The 26,224-nt window shown below is 22.7% G+C and overlaps 7 protein-coding genes across 7 annotated transcripts; 1 reads left to right on the plus strand and 6 right to left on the minus strand. All coding sequences in view use genetic code 6, as the record gives it.

Annotated features, from left to right (window-relative positions):
- Window positions 1-255: 255 nt before the first annotated feature.
- Window positions 256-1,677, minus strand: TTHERM_00399400 (hypothetical protein; the record flags this gene model as incomplete). The annotated part of the gene is made up of 1 exon (XM_001014013.4): window positions 256-1,677. One exon carries the CDS (start codon window positions 1,675-1,677, stop codon window positions 256-258), a length of 1,422 nt encoding a protein of 473 aa, XP_001014013.4.
- A 2,199-nt stretch (window positions 1,678-3,876) lies between these two features.
- On the minus strand, window positions 3,877-9,868 carry TTHERM_00399410 (cation channel family protein). Its single transcript, XM_001014014.2, has 11 exons — window positions 9,098-9,868; window positions 8,696-8,750; window positions 8,468-8,639; window positions 8,110-8,288; window positions 7,956-8,056; window positions 7,653-7,891; window positions 7,278-7,600; window positions 6,923-7,167; window positions 6,496-6,702; window positions 6,322-6,379; window positions 3,877-6,253 (listed from the first exon to the last, which is right to left on the minus strand). The coding sequence occupies exons 1-11, from the start codon at window positions 9,755-9,757 to the stop codon at window positions 4,497-4,499; spliced, it is 3,996 nt and encodes a 1,331-aa protein (XP_001014014.2). The 5' UTR covers window positions 9,758-9,868; the 3' UTR covers window positions 3,877-4,496.
- Window positions 9,869-10,963: 1,095 nt separating this feature from the next.
- Window positions 10,964-12,139, minus strand: TTHERM_00399420 (ubiquitin family protein; the record flags this gene model as incomplete). Its single annotated transcript, XM_001014015.2, has 1 exon — window positions 10,964-12,139. The coding sequence occupies one exon, from the start codon at window positions 12,137-12,139 to the stop codon at window positions 10,964-10,966; it is 1,176 nt and encodes a 391-aa protein (XP_001014015.2).
- A 291-nt stretch (window positions 12,140-12,430) lies between these two features.
- TTHERM_00399430 (DnaK protein) lies at window positions 12,431-15,354 on the minus strand (the record flags this gene model as incomplete). Its single annotated transcript, XM_001014016.3, has 2 exons — window positions 12,431-14,464; window positions 14,878-15,354. 2 exons carry the CDS (start codon window positions 15,352-15,354, stop codon window positions 12,431-12,433), a joined length of 2,511 nt encoding a protein of 836 aa, XP_001014016.2.
- Window positions 15,355-18,358: 3,004 nt separating this feature from the next.
- TTHERM_00399440 (hypothetical protein) lies at window positions 18,359-22,648 on the minus strand (the record flags this gene model as incomplete). Its single annotated transcript, XM_001014017.1, has 2 exons — window positions 18,359-22,130; window positions 22,467-22,648. 2 exons carry the CDS (start codon window positions 22,646-22,648, stop codon window positions 18,359-18,361), a joined length of 3,954 nt encoding a protein of 1,317 aa, XP_001014017.1.
- A 1,878-nt stretch (window positions 22,649-24,526) lies between these two features.
- TTHERM_00399450 (Tim10/DDP family zinc finger protein) lies at window positions 24,527-24,850 on the plus strand (the record flags this gene model as incomplete). The annotated part of the gene is made up of 1 exon (XM_001014018.1): window positions 24,527-24,850. One exon carries the CDS (start codon window positions 24,527-24,529, stop codon window positions 24,848-24,850), a length of 324 nt encoding a protein of 107 aa, XP_001014018.1.
- Window positions 24,851-25,384: 534 nt separating this feature from the next.
- On the minus strand, window positions 25,385-25,727 carry TTHERM_00399460 (transmembrane protein, putative; the record flags this gene model as incomplete). The annotated part of the gene is made up of 2 exons (XM_001014019.3): window positions 25,385-25,481; window positions 25,609-25,727. 2 exons carry the CDS (start codon window positions 25,725-25,727, stop codon window positions 25,385-25,387), a joined length of 216 nt encoding a protein of 71 aa, XP_001014019.1.
- Between the last annotated feature and the right edge of the window lie 497 nt (window positions 25,728-26,224).

Below are 26,224 nucleotides of genomic sequence, written 5' to 3' on the forward strand. Positions count from 1 at the left end.
TAGTGTAATTTTTTACAGTAGGTACTATTCGAGGTATTTATTTGATGTATTAATTTCAAATCATCTGAATTTCAATAAGAAATGAGAATAGAGTTTTTAAATCTTATATTCAAATCTATTATTTTGTTCATCTAAAAAGTACAGTTTAGTTTGATGAATTTGCTTCATGTGGTTAATTAAATATATAGTGTTTATAGTTTTTATTATAAAGTTATAAATGGAGGTTTAAAGTTATTTAGCTTTCTTTAACTTTGTTCATTAGTTTGATTGTTAATTAAGAGTATTCTTTATCTTTTCAAATATTTTCTTTGAGTGATGGATGATAACTTCCTTTTGGAAAATATGTGGTGTATCAATTTTCATATCTAATGATTGTAGTTCTTATAAATGAACTTCATTCTTTTCAGGAACAAATGTTATTTTTTTACCTCCCATATAGAGCATAGCTCTTTCGTATTTTTCATCAGTTGTAACATTGCTGGAGCTTGAAACTTTTCTAATTTTTTATCCATTTGTCTTTTACTTCTTTATTGGCTATTTGACATTGTTATTTGCAGTTGGATTTGCGATTGCTGCCACCCCAGGAGAAGCGTTTGCAATAGTTTAATCTGAATCAGAATCAATCAAAGTATTCTACTCGCATTTAATTTAAACTGATTGATAGACTTGTATACATTAGTTTTCATCGATTCTTTTGTGTATTTTTAAGTATATTAAATCCCTGGATTTCTAGTAGTTTAACTTTTTAAAAATCACGTAGATTATTTATAGTTATAGTCCTTCTTTCAGTTTTTATTAGTATAAGATTTAAGAGGATTCAATTTAATGGTCCATTTAATCGTTTAACTTTACCTCTACTCTTTCTAAATATTCATCGAGATTCTTTACATTTTAGAATATGTACTCATTGACTTAGTCATAGAATTTTGTGTTATTGGTCTATCCCCTCTTCAAATAGACTGTCAACTCGCTTGGCTCTTTTGATTCGATAAAAGCACGTTCATATTACTCCTTTAAATCTAAATGAAGCTAAGACTGATATTATAACTAAGACTAGACAAGCATAGAACTATAAGGATTAGCGTATGGTTTTGTATCAAAGAAGTCAGTAATGTACTCAATTAAATGATCAAATTTGTTAAATTTATCCTTACTGTCAGATCTTTATTGGACACCTTTTTCTAAGTGGCTTTGACTTGTAAGAGAGCACTTATTGAAATCAAAAAAAAGAGGTTAGAAACTTATTTTTTAAGAAATCGAATCATGAGTAGATGATCTATCAATTAGATAGTCTTCCACATTCTAGTAGTGGTCTGATTGGAAAGATTATCTTCTATTGCTTTTTCTGTTTTAGGAAGAGGGTGATACATTAACGCTGCTGTTTGGACAGCAGAGTAATTTACTTTCTTTACCTCCCATTTTACTGTTTTGATATAAGTGTTTGGTTTATTTTTTGCCTGTTTATTTGTTTTAACAACAAAAAGATGCCTTTCTCTTTGTTTTTATTTTTTTTTATGTATTATTATTATTAATTAATTATTAGCTGATTTATAAATTTTTTTAACAAATATTACATAATTATTTGCTTTCTTTTTGAATTTAATCAGTGTATTATTATTGACAAATAGTAACATCAGTTCTGCGATTGTGATCGTCATTGAGTCTGATTATTTTCATGATTTTGTGTTATCATCATTCAATTTCTTCATTATATTAGTACTTAAGAGATTGGTATTCATACATTCATTCATTAATAAATATTATATTTTCTTGTTCATTCATCTATTTCTTCTTTTTTTTTTGATGCTTTTGATGATTAGTTTGATCGTAGTTATATATTTCAATATTTTCTCTATGAATTTGCACATCATTAACTAACTATTATTATTCATTAGGTTTATTAAGAGCTAATAAATTGGAATCTTATAGCTGAAATAAGCTTCATTTTGCAACAAATATTAATCGATTTATATGCTTTGAATTCAATTATTTTAAACAATGCTCAATTCAAATATTCAATTTGAAACCTTTTATGAATTCATTAGTTTAGAATATTTAAGTATCATTTTTATATGTAGAAAGTCCAAAGTGACATTTCAAATAATTAATTTACAATAAAAAGAAAAATAGTATAATAAAAAGTAATTAAAAAAAGATTTCTATTCAACTAGTTTAATTTAAATATTTATGTAATGTTTGATAACTTTTTGGAAAAAATTTATTTACTCATGTCTGGAAATAAATAATTGTAATAATTGCTTTTGAATAAAAAATCTATCTACAAAGTTTAATAAACAGTGATATTTTTAATAGATTAATGGATTTCCATTCAAAAAATATAAATAAACCAATAAGAGAAGAGTGTGGGATTTGATTGCTTTTAAATCCCAAAATAATAATTTGTTTTTAAATGATTAATTTTTTATTTCTTGATAAGAAAGCGACATACATTTACTCTTATTTCTATTTTCTTATCAAAAAATATACAAATTATCCATTCGATTTGCGTCTATAAAATAATCTGTCATCAAAAACAATCTCATCAACCAAAAAATATAGTATTTTAATTTCATTTTCATTTTGAATTTTATTTAAAAGCTATCGTTATAGTTCAAATTACATGCTTTCTAACTCTCTGAATTTGATATGCATTTACACAAACAAGTTAGTTAGATTTTTTATTTTAATTTTTCTTTTATATAAGTAATTTTGTTGATGATCATTTCGTGTCAATATTTATTCTTTTACTATTAAATATGTATTGCTAGTTAATTTCAGATGATTATTTTCTTAAATTAAGTAATCTAGGATTTTACTATTTCTTTTAATCATCCAATTATATTTGAATTTTAACATATAAATTACTAATTTAGTAATACTAAAATCTAAAAAAAGGTCTAGCTGTATAGTTCTAAGTAAACTAGTATAAATATTATTTTTTATACTTTTTTTAAATAATTAACTTTTAAATATTTTAACAAAAAATTGTTTTAAAAGTAAATTTATAAAAAAATAAAATAATAAATTATTAATTAATAAATTAGTAAATTCACTTAATACTTAAAATAAAGATAAGAGAATCTTAATTTACAATTTGTCACAATCATAGTTTTATTTCAAATTAATTTACAATTTTTCACAAACATAGTCTTATTTGAAATTAATTTACTTATTTTTAGTATTAAAATGCTAAATTCAAAATTTTTAAATTTTTATCAAGCTATTTCTAGAAATTTTGAGGAAAATAAATTTGTATTTTTTTTGAAAATGTGCTTTCAAAATGAAAAATTTTTTATTTTCGTTTTTTAGCTTTCTGATTTGATTATTTTCTCAAAAGATAAATCTAGTTATTTATAAGAGTTAACTCCAAATTTAAATTCATCATCTATCTATTTTTTGTATTTCTTATTACAAATTGATAATAAAATTAAATATGGATATATATTAACTAACCTTTAGAAATTATTAGATTATAACTAATGTGTTCAAATAAAATTACTCAATAAAGTTATTTAGCTTACTTTTAAAAGTATTTTTGGATGAAAAATCAATTTGAAACAAACATTTAAAGTAGATCACTAAAAAATAAATAAAATTATAAATGAGTAATAAATATATTTTCTTGTTTTTTAAATTAAAGATTGCAATGAATATTACTGTAAAAACAATTAGGAGATATTTATTAAAACAAATATTATAAACTGTAAAGCAGTAAATAAGTAATTAATTTAAATAAGAAGGTTTCAAGATATTTAAAAATATTGGTTTGTGGTTGACCTTAATAAACTAAATTATTTGTAATCTATAAGTTTTAATAAGAAACACTGATCAAATACAATCAATTACTTTAGTTTATACATAAAAAAGTAAATCATAGGTAAATTTATTTTTGATAATTAAAAAGAATAAATAGAATTTAAAATATGTAAAATTTATAAATCTATAAGCTTTTACAAGCGTAGAAAGAATTATAAATTAATTTTTTAACTAAATTTATAAAAGAATATATCAATTTAATGATATAAACTTTCATCAAAGTGAAAACAAAATTACAGATTACAATTAATTTGTTTAATTATTAATCTTTGTTTAAATGTGTATGAGTATTTGCTTGATTTTATCGTTATATGGCTAAAAGGTTTTTTATTATTTCCTACTGCTTAATTATTCTCACAATAGATTATTTAAATGCGTTAATTATATAAACAATAAACATTCTGTCAGAAAATTTTCTAACATACAAGCCTTTTTATAAAAAGCAATTGATTTCTGAATTCATAAATATTTGTGATTGATTTTAGTTTAATTGATAATTATTTCCTAGCTAAGATTTTATTGATTAAATTTATGTTTAAATATATGTTTATATTTATTTATAATTATGGTAATATAGTAATAGTTTATTTTAATTTTTAACATCGTTTATTTTCTTTTTTTAATAATACTGAGATAAGGTTAAATTGAAATCAATACGTTTTTTCTTTTGAAAGGGATTTTCATATTTAAATTGTTTAGTTTTTCTAAAAATCTTTATCATCCTCCTGATCCTACTCTCTTAATTAGATTTCACTTTTAGAAAATTCTTTGAATTTCTATTCACCAGTATTAATAGCCCCTAGATTAAGTTAGAAGCTTTTAAATTTAGATAGTTCATTTGATTGTTCATTAATGAAAGATTAAGCTTATTTGATGTGTTTATTTCTTTTCTCTAGATTACTTTCACTTTAGCTTTGCTAAGTTACATATAGGGAAAGCTTTCTTCTTTGTTTTCTTATTCTCTCAGCTTACTTAATTACTTAGCTTAGGCTAATTTTTTCCTTAATATTTGTTTAAGAGCCTTTCTTCAGTATATTAGTCAATCTACTCTTCATCTTTTTGAATTCTAAAAATTTAAATCTTGCTAAAACTTTATCCAAGTTATTATGAGGTAAATATCGTTTGAAACACTTAGATTTATCAAAGTCTAAGATTATTGAAAACCATGATTCTAGCATAAAATTATCAGTCTTAGTAATTTAGTCTGAAACTTGATTGTAGTATACTTGCTGGTAATTTTGGCTGTTCTAATCATTGTTTTCTTGAGTGACTTATTTTACTAATTCTTGGAAAGTTGGTTGCTAGTGTATCATTAGATTTATTAAATTATTTTAATTTGTATTTAAATTTTAGTTATTTTATATATTATTATGTGCATAAACATTGTTTAAATTACTCATGTTGTTATTGTTATTATTTAAATAATTAACATTGTTGCTATTCTAGTTATTATTAATAGATGGTGTATTATATACATAGTTTAAACTGTGTGTATGATTTATATTGCTGTTGTTATTATTATTTTAAGAAGCTTGTTGAGAGCTTTAGTGTTATATTTACAAATTAAAATTATTTTGATTATGTGAACTACCATTAGAATTCATAGCCTAAAACCCATGAGTGAAATTCAAAGTGCTATTGTAACTGTGCAAAGTACTTTAATATTATTTAGATACTTTTTATGCCTTTTTCTTCTTCTTTTATGAATAGTTTGAACCATTATCTTTTATTTAAAGAGATAAATCATCAATCTACTTTGACATCTGCTACCCGCTAGATTTTTTATTCTAAAAACATTTCATTGCTTCTTCTCTGTCAGCATTTCTTTTAAACTTTGATGGAGAATTAGGTTAATTAATTCCTAAATTACATGAATTTTAAGTTAAAATATTCTCTTGAAAACTTCCATTAGCATTATTCGGAAGTGTATAAACTATAACTGAATTATTATTCTGTTAGTTAGACACTGCCATACTTAAAGGTGTTTGGGTGCAGAAAGCAAGATTAGATCCACCTTATTAGCTGAGCATTTTTTTAGTTGAGTTATTTTAAAAATTTTAAGTAGCAACAACTCCCCCACTATTAGAAATGTTAGACAGCGATTTTGGATAGAGAATTTCCTCAAATGGTTTTTAAGAGTTATTTAAATCTTCTTCCTCATTAAAATCTTCTTCGTCTTCTTCACATATTCCCTCTTAAAATTTGTTGCTTGGTCTTTAACTGTAACTTTATTTTTTTTCAAGCACAAACTCATCTAATTTAGTCATGCTGCTTACACTTTTTTATCTTCCATTCTTCAAAATTTCAGAATCAAAAGACCTAATATACTTCCAAATGTATAAACTATTAGGGCTTCTCATATTTCTTCTTTCACAAGAAGCTCTAACCTAAGGCTCACTCCTATTACCCCTAGCAATAACAAGTTACTTCTTAGGCCCTTTTATCATAAAAATGCAAAAATTAATATAGTTATAGATTTGATAATCAAAAATAAAAAAGAATTACTATAGGTTATTAAAGGACAGTCATAAAGTTAATGATTGAATTTTCCGCAGGACTTACACTAGGATTTATAAAAGAATAAATTAGATTGTAAGATATTATAATGTTTTCTAAGTAGAAAATAAAAGAAAAAAAATATCTTTCATAATGCCTAGATGTGATGAAGTAATTTAATACCTTAACGTCTAAGCCAAACGTGCTATTATTCAAATTAATTTTATCTTTCATCATACAAAAAATTTCATAATCCTCTTCATATTCTTTAATAGTTTAAAAAAAATCTCTGAGCTCTAAAACTACGACTGAAGTCACCTATTTGCTAATAGCTCCAGTTTCTCTGCATTTTCCACTAAAAAATGAATACACTCCAAAACTATCTCCTTTCTATTTATTATATAAAATTCTATATAAACTTTCACATTAAAAAATGATAAAAATTTATTTGATTGATTCTATTTTTTTGTTTTTTTTTTTTGAAATTGTTTTTAACAAGCATTATTAAAATTTCATAAGATAGACTCATTAAATATTTAAAATTTGATCAATTTATTGAAAATATTTTTTTAATTCTCAAAATTTGTATTAAAATCTTTATTTTATTTACTTTTAGTGTTGATACAACAGGATGCTCATTATCAGAAGGATTTTTCACTGGTAAATAAAGTTCCACAATGCCTTTGATTATAAAATATAAAGTTTATCCTTGTTCATCAGGCCTATAAATAACTTCTTCAGGTCCATATTTCTTTTCTTTCATGAAGAGAGATATTTAATTAAGAAATTTTTCAGAAAAATTTAAGTTGAATAGTTTGCTATTTTTCAATAAATTTCCATAGATATCTTAGTAGACTAAATTATTAAAAAAAATATTAAAATTAATTTCTTTATTTAAAGTTTTTTCTTTCATTTAAATAAAATATAAATATTTTTTATTAAAATCATTTAAAATAAATTCAAACCTTCATCTTTCAAAGTCTAAGGAATGTATTAAAGATCTTTTTCTGAATTTTCCCATTCTTGTTCACTTTCTTTATAGAAAAACTCTAAATACTTTCTAACTTTAATGGCTATTTATTTATTCAGACCTCTGCTCTCTATGTGCATGTTCAAATGAATCATTTTCTTTCTAAACTTAGATCTCCTCATTGAAAATTCAGAGATAATTCTGGATATTGTATTCAAAGAATAAGCAAATACACCACATGAAACAAGAGTCATTCCCATCACAAATATTTTCTCATATATTGTCACTGGTACAACATCTCCATATCCAATAGTAATCCTTTTAAAGTGATTGTGATTAGTTAATTATTAATATAATTTGAAGTATATACATTGTTATAATCGCAAAGTAAAGACCTGTGATGTAGTATTCTACCCATGAATTGTAATTCAACCTCGTAATCCAAGTATTTCCAGTAACTGGTTGATTTTTAGAAATTATATAGATAAAGCAAGACACCATGTGAGCCATAAAAATAACTATGAAAATGATTTTTCCTATATCTATTAAACTATAAACAATCTGAGTGGGATGGAAGATCTCTTCAAGGAACATGACAATATGTGTAATCTATTATGTAATTAATAAAAAGTAAATTATACTCAAAATTTTTTCAAATAAATTAATTTATTACTTCATATAATTTTACAAGTATGATTAATTTTAAATAATCATTCCCTACTATAATGCTTATACTGTAGCATATCAAAACTATCAAGTCATAAAAGAATTACTCTATTTATTATAATTATAATTCATTTTTAATTATTAATTTTTTAATTTTTTACTTTTGTAATTTTTTATTATTTCTAGTCTTTTGTTAATAAGTGTTCCCTGCTTAAAAATAGCTGTATTCATACACAACAACATGTCAATAGACATCAGTATAACAGAAGTAAACTCTTCAACACATATTCCTCCATTATTTGAGCATAAAATCTCCAAATCATAAGAAAGAATCATTGGTCTAATTTTTTTTAATAAATTTAATTTGTCAAATGATTCTAACCAAAAATTTATTTGGTATTCTAATTAAAAAAATTAATTTTTGTTTTATAATTAATTTTCATTTTTTTAAATTTTATGGATGCAAAAACTTTTTTAAAATTAAAACTCTTAAAATAATAATGAAAAAAATTATATTACATGGTCATAATTTTGAATAAGATAAATATCATAAAAAATATATCCCAGATAATTTTGAGATGAGAGTCCGGAGATATAATTGGTATTTTTGCCATTAAGCGGATAAAGACATTATTAAGCTGCTTTAATATAGACTGTTTTTACTAATTAGCAAGGTAAATTAGCATTTGAGCTAATAAAAATTTTTTTAAGTTATTTAGATGAATACTAAAAGTAAAAAAACTCTACATTTCATGAGATCTTTTTGGTTCTTCAGAGATATTTCAGGCGTTTTTATTGACCACTTAATTTTTTGATTATGAAAATATAAATTACCTTCAGAATAAAATAAACTACAATTTAAAAGGTGATTGATTATTTTTTTAGAAAAAATAAAGGTATTTTATTTTTGATTGTAAATAATCATACCAATTAATTGATTGAATTAGAAATAAAGATAAATAGATCAATTAAAAATATTTGATTAAAAACTTAAACTCAATAGCACATGTCTTGCATACTTCGTTATTTGTCTATATTTTGATTGTATGTATTTTTGATCATATTATGGAGGAAATAAATAAGGACAAAATCTCTAAGTTTGCTTAGTCTAATTGCTTTTAATGTATAAATAAAATAATATATAATTACAATCAGGTTTTTAGCATTCGGGTATCTTTGCTTATCCATTTATTCTTTGTTAATATCCACTGCAGTTACATCATTTAATATTAGCAATTATTTTTTTTTCAGTAATCTGAATCTTACAGTAGCTGAGAGTTGTAACATTTAGCTGCTGAAATAAATTACTTTTTAAATTATTTTCATAGCCCTATGCTACCATAACTGACTAGTAAATCCCCCATCATCACTTTCATTAAATGGTTAATTTGTAATCGTTTTTTTCTTAAAAAAGCTTAGTAAACTGTTCTCCCTCTATTTATAGCTCTTATCTTTACTGTCAGAAATATTAATCTTTTTACTCGAAGTTAAAACTTAAGGTTTTTTATATTATTTAACGGAATCTTCATCTAGGCTTATTGATTTAATATCACTTTCCTCTTTAATCATGGCTATCTTGTATATTTCTTCATGATTTTCCATGTTAAAAGCTTGCTTAGAAATATTGTTTTATTGTAATCTAGCTATATCTTCTACATTTTAGAGTTAATCATTATTTAAACTAGCTTAATAGTTTGAATTGTAAATGTTTTCTTAGGTATCATTGACGCTCGCAATCTGATTCTAGGTTTACAAATTTAAAACGCTCTGGTTAAATTCTTGCGATTTTAAATCACTCCCTTCAATCATTTTTTATGTCCCTAATATTTCTATTAAAGAGAGTATCCTAACCTAATTGAATTGTTGTTTATTTATATATATATATTAAAACACTCCTAAACAATTTGTGAGATATTAATTAACAAGAGTTTGATTTACCTTATTTTTTATCACTAAAGACTATCAATCAATTAGTTAATCAAGAACTAAACCAAATCTTGATAAACATTATTGGCTTATTATATTTGATTTAGCTAAAAATTTAATTTAAAATAGAATTTTACTGTACCATAAAATATCTTTCTGTTAAGTAATTTTATCCTTACTTTTCACATTAAATTATAAATATTTTTTAGAATTTTATATTTTAAAGTCAAATCAGAACCAGAATTATTTTATTTATTAGTTAAAATATTTGAAAATTTTATTAAATAATAGTTTATTTTTATCATAAAAGTCAATCATTTTGTTAACATAGAGAAAGGATTAACTTGATAAATCTTATTAATTTATATTTTATTAGATTTCGATAAAAAATTAATTTAAAATATCTTTTTGCAAATTAATTTTATTCATACTTTTTAAATTAAATTGCTTATATTTACTGAAAAATTATATTTTTAATTAAATTCTTACAAAAAAATTATTTTATTGCTTTAATAGTTTTAAAAATATTTAATAAATTAACACAGTTTCTTTTTAATCGCTAAAAACCTTTAATTAATTAACATATTTGTAAAAACTATTGATTTATTAAATTTAATTGTCTAAAATTGAGCCCAAAAAAGAATTCCACTGTTCCATAAAAATTAAAAAAATTTTAAATAAATAAATAAACAATTTCTATTTTATTTTATCCTTTTAATTTAAAAAACATATCTCTAAATTCAGTTTAAATAAGAATTAAATAGAAAAAAAGTTAAGTAAAAGTTTTATTTAACTAAAAATATTATATGAATGCTAATTAATACTTGGTTTACTTTATAAATATATTTCAATAAAAAAATATATTGAATTTTTCACTTTTTAACTAATATTTAAAATGTAACAAGTTTAAATGTAATTTAATTTTAGTGATTAACAAATCGATTATTAAAATTTTAATAATTTTTGAATAGAATTAAAATAAATTCTTTTTTATTTCAATTTTTTTAAATGAAAACTAAATATTTAAAATTTATTTTAATTTGAAAATACAAATAGTAAAGAAATAATTCAATATAAAAATAATATTTTTCAGACTAAAGTAAAATTTGGTATTATTTTACTAGAAATTATTTCAATTTATGTATCTTAATTACTTATTTGTATTGTAAAATAATATTTCTTTTATATATCGAATTTATATTGTCCCTAGTCCATGCAATTAACTGCACTTTTTTTTGGTAAATCGGAAATGTAAAATTTATTTTCGCTTAACTAAACTTCGATTATTAACTATTCTATAAATTGATCATTTACTATATTTTATAAGTTTGTTGACCCTTTTACTAATTAATTGCAAAAAAGACCATTTATTTGTCCAAAAATAAAAGAATTTCGACCTTATTAACCTAAATATCTATTTTTATGTTATTCTTCTTCAAAACCTACACAAATATAATTTTAAGGTTTCTTATTGAATTTTAAAATAAATTAATATATCTTATCATTAAAAATAGGTTCTTAACTATATACCTACCCAGTGTGTTTATTAGGGTTTATAAGTATAGATTTATTACTATTTGTTATAATAAATTTAGATGATTTTTCATAAGTACTCTATACCATCTAAATAATTAAATTTTACTATTTCTAAAGAATTTCTATCGATTGAAATTACTCTAAAATATTATCTTTAATTTGATTCAGTTTTTCTGGCTTTGTAACAGTTAAATTCTAAAATTTCTCATCAAATATTTTTTAATTTTATTCTTTTTGATTATACATAGATTGTATGTATTCATTTAGTTTTAAATTCAAATCATTTACAGAATTGCAATTTTCATTTATAATTTATTGAATTTCTTTAAATCCTGATATTTAATTATAATTATTTAAAACGCTCTCATTATTACAGCTGTTAAGCTTTAAAAGGTCTTATTTTTTTTATTTTTCAATAAGTTCACATACACTAATTTTTAAATTTTCATAAAATTCCTCTATATATGAAGCGTTTATATCAGATAAATTGAATAAACTCTGAGCATAATTTTAATTAAGTGGAGGCCAAGATTTTACTGTTCTATTGTTCATTTAGATTCTATCTAATGATACTATAATCAAGTTGGTTTCATTTAAATCCTCTAAACAGTAATTACATAGAAGTCTACGTTGCATGTTATTAGGGGTCTCTTCATTTAAGCATAAGAATTAAATTTAATTATTTCCTTCCTTATGTACATTACAAAGTAATATTTATTATTTATCCATTTCTTTTTTAATTTTCTTTAGTTTAATGTTAGATTTTTTTATCTTTTTTTTGCTTAGCAAAAGATAATAATTAATCAAATCTTTATACAAATAAAAAAGATATGATTGATATTAAGATCAGAAACTTGATATTTGATTATTTGAATACTAAAATAAGAAATGTATTTATTAAAATTTTATTTAATAGGAAATTTAAATTAATGATAAAATACTGAAAATACTTTGATTTAATTCATATACTTTTGAAAATAACACATAGATGAAAAATAAAATTATAATAATTTAGTATAATCAATGGACTTTCATTCCGGTTTCATTGTAGCAATCTACAATAACGCTACCACAAACTTTTTTAACCTAATTTATGAAATGATCTCTATTTATTTTGTTTTGTTCGAAATTTCTTATTTCTAATTTCACTTGTTTAAGTTTTTATTTTTAAAGTAGGATTTGTTGCAAGTACTAGAGATCATATTCCTCAATTTAATTTACACATATTTCTAAAATCTCTATATCCTATAGCTTGCCAATCAGTTTTATTACTTTCTAAATAGATTTGGCTGTTATTGTATTTTTGTTTTTAGATTTAAGGTTGCTTTCTAAGTTTATGGAGAATTCTTTTAAGCCAAGAGATTTCTGAGATAATGCCTTTAATATATTTTTGATTCCAATATCAGTGAAGGAGTTATTTCCTAATTCAAGAAGGACTGAATGAGTTATACCGAAAGTGCTGAGATATTCTTTAATTTTTTGAGATCCGGATGACTTGAAGTAACCCATAATTCCACCTCCATCACCAATATTCTAATTGCTTAAGAGCAGCTAAATATCTTAGATAGTTTTTCCTGTGTACAGAGTTGATATATTTTTCAATTCATCTAAAGATTTAATAGGTAATTTCTATTGCTGCTTATTGTTATATTCATTTTTTAAAGGCTCGTATGTGTTTTTAATTAATTAAATTCTAGACTCAGTTTCTTAGAGCTCAATTACTTCATTGTTGTCAACAAACTCTTTGTTTTCTCTTAGAATTTAGTTTACTACTGCAAGTCTATCAGCTGAAAAATGTAATTTTAATTACTCATCAGTGAAGCGAATAGCATCATTTATGTATTACTCTAAGTAATTACGCTTTTCCTAAGTCAATAATACATTTTAATCACGTTCTCTATATTAGTTTTCTACTTGTATCATTGCTTTAATTACTTCTTCACTATGTTCCTAGTTAAGTAAATCCATATCAAAGTATTTTTATTCTTATTCTACTTCCATTTAATTTTATTATGGGGGTTATTCTTATTAATTTTGCTAATCTTTCTACTAATCTCCCTCATTGACCATTTTGTTATCTTGGTTTTAATTTTCATTTTAAGAAATTAAACCAACTGATGCTTACTTAACTTCTAATATGCCATTATCTCCAATTGTATAAGAAATAGTTATATTATTACCAGAAACTATTTCAGTGTTTTTATAAACAACATTGTTAAATCTTAATTGAACATCCATGTTTTCAATATAGGAGGGTAAAATAGCGCTTATTTGCTAATAGGTTGGCAAGAATTAAGTTTAGCTGAACTTTTGCTCTGCATATTTTTATCCTTAAACAAATAATTCTACCTAAGTGTCATGCTAAAGTATGTTATAGAGTTTGTAATGTTCAATTTTAATTAAAGGGTTGATTTAACTTGCTGCCAAGGCGCATGCAATAGCACAGCCTCTGCTAATATTTTCGCTAGTTTGCATTGATATACCAAGCTTTTCTTTGTTAAAAATCTTCTTGATCAAACTCTAAACTAATGGTATACGTGTACCTCCTCCAATAATCTCAATGTCGTCAACAATTAATTCGTACTGCAAACAAAAGCTAATTGATCTGTTTAAGATTTCTTCAAAACTAGAAACGAATCCTCCGTTATAGAGAATCTTTTCAAATTCATCTCTAGTGAAGTTATGCTACAAGTCATGATCAGCGGTCAAGCACTCAATCATGAAATTTGCTTCAGAATTGCTGCTAAGTACTTTACGAAGCTTTTCTATTTGTTCGAGTACTCTTAACTCTTATTTTTTATTAATTTTTTTGAAGACATCAGGGTATTTTTCCTTCAAATACTAGTAAACCAGCATGTCAATATTACGGACACCCAAATCTCTATTACTATTTATATACTCAGCTCTTGCTGTTAGCTTATCAAAATCGTAAATAAAGCAGCTTGTCTGAGACTATCCTAAATCTACAAATAAAACTCTTTTTCTTTTCTCATGAAGGGTTTATTTCTAAAACCACAAGTAAGTATACCCAATAGCACAGTGTTCTTCTACAATCTTTTTGATTAATATAAAAACATATTTTTAACAAATAATAAATATAATATTTTTGAGAAGATTAATTATTTTGCAATTGGATGATGAAACATATTTAAAAATTTTGTTTAAACTTCAATATATTTTTTCTAAAAAACTATTTTATTATTTTAAAACTTTGGATAAAAAAAAACTCAGCATTTTTTATGTCAATTAAATAAATTCACTTTTTTGTTATGATTTTTAAAATGTTTAAATGCTAAATTTAAAAAGAAATAAACCAGCAAATTTATTAAAAATTATTTCGTAAAACTTAAATGCAATATTTTAAATTTAAAACTAATCAATAGAAGCAATAAAGCCATTTAAAATAATTAATTCGTTTTGTGAGTAGTTAATCTTCTACAATTCTAATAATAAAAATAAAAAAAAACCTTTAAGCATGGCAGTCTAGCTATTTAAGCACTTGTTTATAGCCTTAACTTTTCTTCGAGAGTAAAATAGTTTGGAGTAGATATTGCACAAGCATAATTATCTTATTCATTAAGATTCTTGTAAATCAAATTATCTAAATAGGTAAAATAAGATGCAATTAACTGGACTAATTCTAATTCTTGTCCATCAATAATAGCTTTTTTTGTCTCTTAATTATAATTAAAAAATGTGAACCCTTTATTAATTTCATTATTTGCGCAAAGTCTGAAAGGATAGACTATAGATTATTACCAGAATGTTTTTAACCTGTCTTATCCCAACTCTGCAAACAATCTCTACTTATCTCCATAAACTATAATACATGGTATTTCTCTATTTGATGCTTCGCTTGCTATGTTTTCTAATCCATGTCTACCGATTTTTGAAATAACACTGATTCTACTACCACACTCAATTCCAACTATACCTTTGATCATTCTATAACTGCTACTGCTTTAAATATACTACTTACTGCTTTGCTTTTTTTGCTGCTGCTATTTTGTATTAAGGATTTTCCTTAGCTTTTTATATTTATTGTTTGTAATTTAAATATATTATTTTTCTTTCAAATGAATTAAAATGATAAATAACTTTTTTTAATTAATTGTTAGTCATAAGAATTTATAAAAAGTATTATCCTTCAATTAATTAATTAAAGAATCAATTTTATTAAGAGAGCATAAATAAAATTAAACAATTTAATATAAATAGTTTTTAAACATCACCTATTATCCTTATATTTTCTTTTTCCTCTCTCTTTCATCAATATTAAATGGAATTTTTCTAAGACCTTCTTTTTCTAAATAAAGAAGCTAGTTAGCTATTGATATTTTTGATACACATCATATTGATCAAATTAATTTACTAATAATATATTCGAAAATTCTGAAAATATCTTATTATTTTCTTTTTCAGTTTATAATCTATAAATATCTCTTCTATTTTTAGTGTTTTATTTTTATAATTGATCTCCCTTTCTAGAATTTTCTAAGAAAATCTATTTTTTAAGCAATTCTCCGAAGTTTTGTTGCTTAAAAATACCATTAAAATAATTTATATTTACAAAATAGCAATTATCATTTTATGTATTTTTTTAAATTAAGTGATTTTTCTGATAAATTAATTAAAACTTTACAAAAATAATAATGATTTATACCTAAAAATATAATTAATTTGTTTAATATTACTATCAAAATATCAGAATTGAAAATGCAAATATCAGGAATTAATTTAAAAAATCTTTCTCTTTATTTTAATCCATTCCAAAAAAAAAATCAAATAATTTTTACATCTACTTACTTTAACAAGAAATTCATAATAAAAATTAAAGCAAAATACCATTTTTCTTTCAATTGTTAATATCAAACTGAATAGTGAAAAAGAAAAAAATTAGTTTGATTTATAATTATTTTTAACTTGTGATAATTTATTTTCCTTTTATATTAATTGAACAATATTTATAAATGATTAAATTTTTAATATTATAAATTAAATTTTATTATAAACATAAATTTTTAAAAGATAAATCATAAAATATGGAGTATGAAATTAGTATATCTCAAGATGAAAAGTTTATTTAGTTGATTTAATGTTTTTTATTTTAAAGATTTAGAAAAAAACTTTAAATTATTTTGAATATGACTTATAGCAGTAATATATAAATTTGAAATTTAAAAAAATCAAATATCATTAATATTAAATAAAAGGATAACAAACACATATTATGAATATTAGCTATATAACGTATAAATAAGTTTAAAATTTTTATAGTTATTTAATTATTAAGTTAAGTAAATTTTTAATCAACATTTAATTAATTTATTTATTTATTACTTTTCATGTCATCACTTCCTGATTTTTAAATCAAAATCTTTCAAGTCAACTCTATTTTAATATTAAAAGAAATTATGGCTTTGCAAATTAAAAAAATAATAAAATTTAAGGTTTATTCATTCAATTTCTTAGAAATTGGTAGAAAAAAGAAAAATATTTTGAAATTATTAAATTAGTTGAGATAAATAAATAAATAATTGAAAAGAAAAATTTAATCTTTATTTATTTTTGATGAAATCAGAATTAAGAAATAGAATAAAAGAATAATATGCCATAAATTAATTAACTAAAATATGCATAATTATAGCAATTTTAATTCATTTTTATATATACAATAGAATCTTTTTGTATAGTATTTATTGCTATTAATTTTCTTCATTGATTGTTTTTCTTATAAATTAGATTAATATTGATTGATTGAATGGAATGAATTTTGTTGGAATTATAAGATTAATTTTGTTAAAAATAAATAAGTAAAAATTGCAAATACTTTTACATAGTAGTGTGAGTGAGTAATATATTTATTAATCATATTAAAATAAAAAGGGAGAAAGTTCTTACTTATTCCTTATTAGAATAAAGAATTTTCAACCCTTTGAATGATAACATGAGTGTTATTGAAATGGAAATTGAAATAATAAATATGGGTTAATTAGTTAGTAATTAATTAATTAATTTGTTATATAATTAAATTATTTTATATTTTGATAAAAAAGTTTAGAAAAAGTTTATTATATTATCCAATCAGTTTTTATTTGTCTATTAATGCTATATTCTGATTTTAATATAATTCTTGAATTGGGTTTTTTATTTATTTATTTAATCAATTTTTATTAATAATTAATTAATTAACTAATTGTTTGTTATAACATTTTAAGTGTAAGTTCATACTTTGCACCATACATCCATCAATGAGCTTAATTTCTACCAATTATCAAAGATTAAAGCTAATTATCTATCAATGATTCCTCAACGAAGATGATTTCTATCTAATATTGATCTGAATTTTTAAACTGATAGTTAATTATCTTTCCCTGAAGTTGTATTCTTTCTTAAATTTCAATAAGTAAACTACTTATTTTCACATAGCTAGGATAACTTTTTCTTAAGGAATTATTTAAAATTCATCTTAAGAGTATTATTTAGCTCTCTTATGTCTTCGATTTTCTATGATATTTTAAGACTCTCTTAATTAAATAAAGTTTTTTTATTTTTTTCTTTCACTTAATTTTTGATTGTGATTAACCATTATAATTTTGTGACTTTATAGATACTTTACTATTTAAGTTCTTATTTTTAAGTTTTGAAGATAGTATTTCTCTCAATTAATGGTTGGTATTCTCATCATCAATTTAAACAAAGGCAATAAATAGGCGATTAGTAAATAAGTAATTAAGAAAGAAGATAATTCTGGTGTTAGGTGTTAGGAGATGATTTAATTGTGAGGATTAATAAATAAATATTGATTAAATTAATAGATGAATAGATTATTTTTATATAAAATTATTGAAAGTTAATAATTAAATTAATTAAGTTATTTTATTGAGAAAAAAGAATGTATAATATTTTACTGTCAAATTTGGTTTGTTGTTTTTGTTTATTTTTAAATCAATTATTAGGTATTTTACGATTGATGCGGTCAGCTATCGAAGATTTTTCTGATAGTTTTATGTTTATTTTTTTTATTGCTTTTTGGTTCTGTTATTACTGAGAAGAGTATTGAGAAGAAGAGGATTGGTCATTGTAATTTTAGTTTTTGGATCCTTAGTTACCATATTGTTGGGAAGGTTAAGAAGAAGAAGAAGTTTGTTATTACTACTAGTTGTTCTAAGATTAATAATTTTATGCTTTATCAGATTAAGATGATTAACTTTGAGATGTTTAAGAGCTTTGCTTTTTAAAAGAAATTTTTGTAACACCATTAACAATCTGTTTATTTATCTAAAATTTGCTCTCAGTAGTGGAAAAATTACTATTAGAATTAGGTCTGCTTGGTTAATTTCCTTAGCCAGACCATGATGATGGTTGCCCTGTTTTTTTCTATTGATATTCTTCATCATTTGAACTACTTTTTTTGTATTAATTATTGTTATTGCTGCTGCTACCTCCTTCTTTCATGTTATTTGATTTATTGAAAGAGCTTTCGTTTTACTGTGAGTTTTACCTATTATTAGAGTTTGCATCACTATTATTATTTTAATTTGAAGAGACTCTTTTATTTTCGTTTTTAGTCGAATTTTAGTTTCTTTCTTAAGAATTATTTTTTTAATTCTTGTTTCTACTGTATGAGCTTCTCTTGTTAGAATAACTACGAGTTCTACTACGGCTAAGACTGCTTTTACTGAGACTATCGCTCTTACTGCGGTTATGGCTACGAGAGTTGCTGCGAGAATTACGATTACTATTCTTAGACTTATCTTAAGATCTAGAAACTTATCTCCTTTTACTACTGCTGCTTCTTTATTAGCTTGATTTAAAAGAGGTTTTTTGTTAATAATTATTTCTATTGTTATTTTGACGGCTGCTACTATTTTTATTATAATTTTAATCCGAATCTTTGTTATTGTATGTTGGCTTTTTACTACCTCTATCTCCCGAGCTTGAAGATCTTCTCCTCTCAGACCTATCCCTGCTTTTGCTTCTTTTACTACCATTATTTTAATCAAAATTGTTTTTATTATTGTAATAATTATTACTGCTGTTATAGTTATTATTGTTACCATTTTTATTATTGTATTTATTTTAATTTAGATTTTATGATTAGTTGTTGTACTATTATGGTTACTATCTGTAATCTCTTTTTTCATAATTTCTTTATCTGTCTTGAGTACTACCCATACTATGAGATCTTGAGCGTGAACGAGATAAGCTTCTATCCCTGCTATCTTTGCTTAGGCTTTAAGAGTGGCTGTTTTATCTTTAGTTGTATCTGTTAGATGGCTTTTTGCTTTCAGAATCATTTCTGTAGTTATTATTTCTTTAATAATTATTATTTGAGTGATAATTTCCTCCTTTTCTTTATTGATAGTTGCTATTATTATATTAATTCATTCTTTAGTTGTTATTATTATTATTATTATTAATATTAGTATTTTGTTTTTTATCTATTGTTTACTCATTGTTATTATTATTGCTTTTTTCTGTATCTTTTTCACCACCAAAAAATTAACTGTAGAAGCGTGAGCTAGCAATGCTGGATGCTTGGTTTTAATTACTTTATTAGTTGTTATTAATATTGCTGTTGTTAATATTACTGTTATTATTTTACCTATTATTGAAATTTCTATTATCCCCTTTTTTCTAATAATTACCATTTCCTCCTTAGTTCTATTTGAAGTAGTTATTTCTTCCTTAAAAATTTTAATCTCTTCTATTTTAGTAATTGTTGTTGTTATTGTTGCTACTGATGCCATTGTTGTCACTATCTTAGTTTATATTTTTTCTATTTACATTTCTATTATTTAACTATTTATCACTGGAGTAGTCTTTATCAGAATGATTTTTTTCGCTACTTTTACTTGATTTTCTTGAGTTTTATTTTGAAAGATTTGATCTTGATGAGTGATTGGACTTACCTTTAACGGATGGGGCATCTGATAAACTAGAAGATAAAGAACCTCTACTGCTTTTTCTACTTCTGCTCTTTCTTGGACTTTGACTACCTTAGTTGCTTCTTTTATCGTTATCAAAATCATCACCTTATTAGCTATTTCTGTCAATACTATTTTCAGCAGAGGACCTACGTCTTTCATCGCCATACTCTGAATGATTTGATTTACTGCTTCTATTTTCATCATTACTTCTATTTCTCATTGAGTTACTTCTTGAGCGAGATCCAGAGTCATTGCTATTATTTTCATTTCTATTTTTTTGATTATCATTTTCATCAATTGATTTATTTCTATTTCTGCTGTAGCCTTAGTTATTGTAGTTATTATTACCACCTCTTTTATTTTAAAACTAGCCATTATTATTTTAGTTATTATTATTCATTTTATTATAGTTTTAATTTCTCATTTACCCTTATCCAGCATCTTTGTTACTATTATTGTTGTTGTTTTATCTGTATTAATTATTTCTAAAATTTTAATTATTTATGTTACTGTTATTATTATTATTTTTGTTGTTTCTGCCCATAGCAATATTTTTGTTTAGATTATTATTCATACCATTATTGTTTTAGGTATTATTTGATCCATTTATGCTCTATTTTGTTTCTTCGGTTAAACTCTCTAATTGTTTCATGATATATGAAGACTATGGTTAAACACTTTAGGGAAACATGCCTGGCATGTACCTCATTAAAGGTAATTGACCTACCATACCTATATTGAAGGCAGAATAAGGATTCATCATATTTTACATCATAGGGTTCATATTAGATTAAAATGGAAAAGCCATGTTTTAATATGGCATTTTTTTTTACTTAGAAAGATTATTACTGTTTATTCCTAATTAGTTACTTTAACTATTTTAACCAGCATTTGTTGGTGAGCTTTTTTATCCTTCCTCTGCTTAAATTTTTCCATCGTTTGGTTATTGGTCGTCTTCTGAAATAGTATTTGTGTTTTAATTGCTACTTGGAGCAGCAGGAGGATTATCAAGTAGCTCCAATAACTAAAGAGCAGCTGCAGGTTCTACTTCTTAAAATTCCTTTGAGAAATTTATTGGTTTATTGCTATTCCATGGATTAAGAATATTCTTACAGTGGTCATAATGAAGAGGAGTTTAACTGCTCCATTAAATCTTTGAATACATAATGTACTCTTCTCCTTTGTTCTTCAAATTCTAATAGTTTTCTAATTAAGATGAAATAAAACGCAGTTCATCTGCTTCAGAGATCATTGTAGCATATCCATAAAAGTGTTTTTGATCTATATTTGAAAATATTATGTAAACATCATCACTATTTTTAAATGCTTCACATAACTTTTCATAGTTTTTATGGATCAAAAAAATACTCTGCTCTTAAGCAATTTTGCGAAAGTATTCGTTTCTGTTTCTAATAATGAAGTATTTTTTAGGCTAGTTTATATTTTGTGGAGTTTAGTCAAAAGCTTGATTGCTAGTTGCTTGTTAAATTTAGGTTGATTAATTGTTTTACTGTTATTACTTTTGTGTCTAGTTTTGTTATTATGCTTAAAGATTATTCAATTGCATAGATTATTATTGACTATTTTAGTTATTCTAAGAGTAATATTATGAATCACTTTATGCAGTTCCATAATTCCCTCCTTAGTTTTAACCATTATTTAAAGTTGTGCGATTTTGCCTATTCTAATCTTGCCCTATACCGCCCATTTACTAATTCTAAAACGAAGACTGCCCGCCTAATCTATTTTACTAACTAGACTGGAAACCAAAACTTTCATTATCGTTCCTAATAATAATTAAAATTAAAAATATTAAAAAATATAAATTTATCATTGAAAATATTTTAAATTTCAAATTCATCTAATTAAATTTGACATGTTTGACTATATAAAATGTCTAAAAGAATATTAAATTTTTTTATAAGCAAAGTGGAGTTACTTAAAAAAATGTTAAAATTTAATTTAAAATCACCCATTTTTAAAAATTATATGAAAAAAATTTAATTAGTGTGCAGTATGAATAGGTAAATAAGCTCTAATTAAGTAGAATCCATTGATTTATAAACAAAATTAAGAATGATTAAATATTTGCATAAGTATAAATAAATTATTAAATGAATTACGTTGGCGCTAATAAAGTTTTTTATTTCAAAAAAGGATTAACTGCTGTAGGCTAAGTATTCTGTATTTATTGAACTTATTTTTAAGTTTTTTATTGTTAGGAAACTTATTTCTGTGATTGATCATTGGCTTCACTACAAAAAAGGCTCCTCATATCGGATACTACTTATTTATTATTGCTCATTTCTTACAATCAATATATGGTATTTATCAAGTTAATATATCACTAAGATATTGATGAAACTATTCAACTACAACTTAATTTGCTTTTAGTTATTTTTTCTTCAATAATTATTACTTTTAGTGTATTAATGCTGTTGCGCAATCCTCTTTATAAGCTTTGAAATTTGTATTATTTATTTTATAGCTATTTTTACAAAACTATTTCTATTGAAGCAATTTGATTTTTGGAATATTTTATTTTAATTTTTTAAGCTATTCTTAACTTGATTTTCTTTAATGCAAATAATTATTTATCGTTTTCTTCCCCTAATTATACATTTTCTCCTCATTCTTTTGATTTATTATTATAAGAAAGAATTGAAAGCTCTTTGACTATCTGTAGCATAGAGGTAGGCATCTTTGATCACTCAAAAATATATCCAATTTTATTAAATCACTTTATTTCATTATAAAATCAAGATAAATAAATTCAATAACATAAACATTGATCAATTTACTTATAAATTAACTAAAATTTTACAATTTTCAATCTGTCTAAGATTTTTAAAGATTATAAGTTTTTTAAATGATGCAATTTATGTATAAATTGTTTTAAATATTAAAACCTATTAAATTAGATTATAATTCTATTTTTTATAAAAGAAAATAAGTAAAATTTTTAATTAAATTTGAAATCAGATAAATTAATATTCAAAACTTAAGAAAGCAAATTTTAAATATTACTTTTTATGATTATTCCTTTAAAATTTTTTGACTATAAATATTAAATCATGAAGTTTATTCCCTAATTAAATTAACAAATGTTTCTTAAATTGCTATAAAAAAGTAATTTTAAAAATATCATTCTGTTGTTTATTTATTCTAATATTATCAAATCTATATTTTGTTTTAATAATTTTCTAAATTAAATTATAAATTTTTTTAATTTTTAAAAATTCATCTAATTCAAAACTTTTTTGTTTCATTTAAAATTAAAATAGTTGAATAAATTTCTTAAAAAAAGTTTAATTTCAAAATATTTATTAAATCTTAAAATATATTTCTGTGTATTAATAAAATAAATAAATAAATTTTAAAATCTTCAAAAAATTATTTTAATAATTTAACATGATAATCAATATTCCATTTTTTATTCAGTTTGTTTGTTTTTTCATCATTAATAAAATTTCAATGTAAATAATTAGCTATTTCTTTATTTTTGCTGATTAAATTAAAATAAATAAATTCTGAATAAATTAATTAAAATTAAAATATAATTAAAAAATTAAATAAATTTGTATATGTATTTTATTGATTAATTGCTTAATCTATTTAAAACAAAAAATATATCTATCTGTACAAATAATTTACATCTTTATATTTATTTTTCCAATAAATTATCTTTTTTTTCTTTATCAATAAACTTCAATTACTAAAAATAAACTAAATTTTTACTGGTTTATTTGCTTTAATAATAGAAATACATAAAATTGTATTTTGAATCAGATTTTATGAGAGAATAATCATGATATTTCTTCGTTTTAAATATTTTTAATATTAAAGTTGTGTATTTATTTACAGAAATATTTAACAGAAAAAGTTAAAAATAATTTTTAAGCAGTTGAGCACAAAGAGTGCAAGTAAATATAAAAAATAGTTTATCTGAAAAGTAAATGTGAAAAAATGAATGAATATTTCGTGTTTTCTAGAAAAATGAAAACTGATAGAGAGTGAAGATGACAATAAAAGAAGATAGATAGGTTTGCAAATAAAATAAGTAAATTATCAAAAAAGATTTACATCATAAATTTAAGAGTTAAAACCTTAAGAATATAAAAAGAGTATCACAAACTCAAAAATATACAATTAAATTTAGTTAAAAAATAGTAAGTAAGTAAATATGTTCAATCCCTTTAGCAGAAAAGATTCAAAAGGAGAAGCCCATCAAAACAGATAAAAAGCAATTGAAAAATTAAGTGTTTTGTAAAATAAGTAAGATGCCTTTATTGCTATAAAAGAATTAGAACATAACTTATATAAGCATTGCTTTAAGAAATGCCTTAAATTAGATGACTAGCTATTTTAAGATGAAGAAAGAGATTGTTTAACAAATTGCAATGCTAAGATTGCTTAATTCCTTTAAATTTCCAAGGATAATTTCTCAAATGTTGAATAAAACATCTAAGTCCTCAAATAAATGGTAAAAGGAAAACCTTCTATTTGAAACCTTTGGACTTAGTTCTCCTTTTGAACTCATTAAAAAAAATTCTTTATATCTAATAAACGAAGTATGTATATATATATTTTTCTAAATCGTATCTTGTTTGCTTCTTTAAATTAATTAATAGAAAAGTAAATAAATGAAAACACTCAGTCAATCAGTCATTTACTCATCAATTTATATTTAAAATTTTACAAAAAATACAATTTTTTTATTATTAACAAATGCTATATATATCACAAAGAGCTTTAATTATAAAGATTATTATTAGAAGTGATATTCTATTATATTTAAGAAGCAATCAATATATAAATAAATAAATTTAATAAATAAAGTCAAGTCTAGTCATTTAACTAATTAATATGTTTGGGAATAAGATACTATCATATATACACATGAAACAATCATCCAAAAACTAAATAATTGTTAATTTTCTTAATCTTTCATCTTGTATATATACTTATTCTTTGTTTCCTAAATTTTTTTTTAATTAAATTCATAACTTCCCCTTCCTTCCTTGATTTTCTTCAAACAAAATCAGAGCTTTTCGTAAAGATTTTTGGTTATTTTAGCACTTTGCAAGTAGGGCATGGTGTAAGAGTATCTGGGATTCAAGTAAAGCTTCTTGTAGTTGCTAATTTTTTTATTTTTGAAATAATTAATATATATTTTTTATTTAGTTACCTAATAATTTAAATCTAATAATAATTGATTTTTTCTTAATTATAAAAATGGAATATCATTTTTTTATAATTAATTACTTTTCATAAAACATAAGAAATGCTACACCAGCAAAAACAATGTTCAAAGGTCCAACGAAACGTACTGCCTTTAAAGAAAAATTATAAGCGCACTTTGCCTATTGAATATACTTATCCATTAGAAATTAATTTTTAGCTATTTTATTTGTTTTTAGAGCTATTGAACTATTCTTAATTATTTTTGAACAGGGATTAATATTTATTGCATTAAGATTAATAAATAAATATACTCACACCAGTCTTCTATGAAAAATAATAATCTAATACAATCCAAATAAACATTGCTAAAATCTTTAAAATAAAACCATTATTATTTATCTTCCTTCAAAGCATTTGCTAATTGTAATCTAATAAATAAAGATTATTAGAATATAGTTGAATATTCATTTACTTTCTTAGGTGTTTATCATGTATTAATCTTTAATTTCATTTTCCACAATATCAATGCATAATTGTTTTATATAAAATTTGTACTTTGTTCTATTAAATTAATAAAAAAGTATTCTATTAAACTTAACTTTTGTTTATTAAAAAAAATGATTCCTCCGAGGTTTGAACTCGGGACCTTCAGTGTGTTAGACTGACGTGATAACCACTACACTAAGGAATCGTTTTA

The sequence above is a fragment of the Tetrahymena thermophila genome, assembly GCF_000189635.1.
Source record: "Tetrahymena thermophila SB210 genomic scaffold scf_8254666, whole genome shotgun sequence".
Taxonomy (NCBI): domain Eukaryota; phylum Ciliophora; class Oligohymenophorea; order Hymenostomatida; family Tetrahymenidae; genus Tetrahymena; species Tetrahymena thermophila.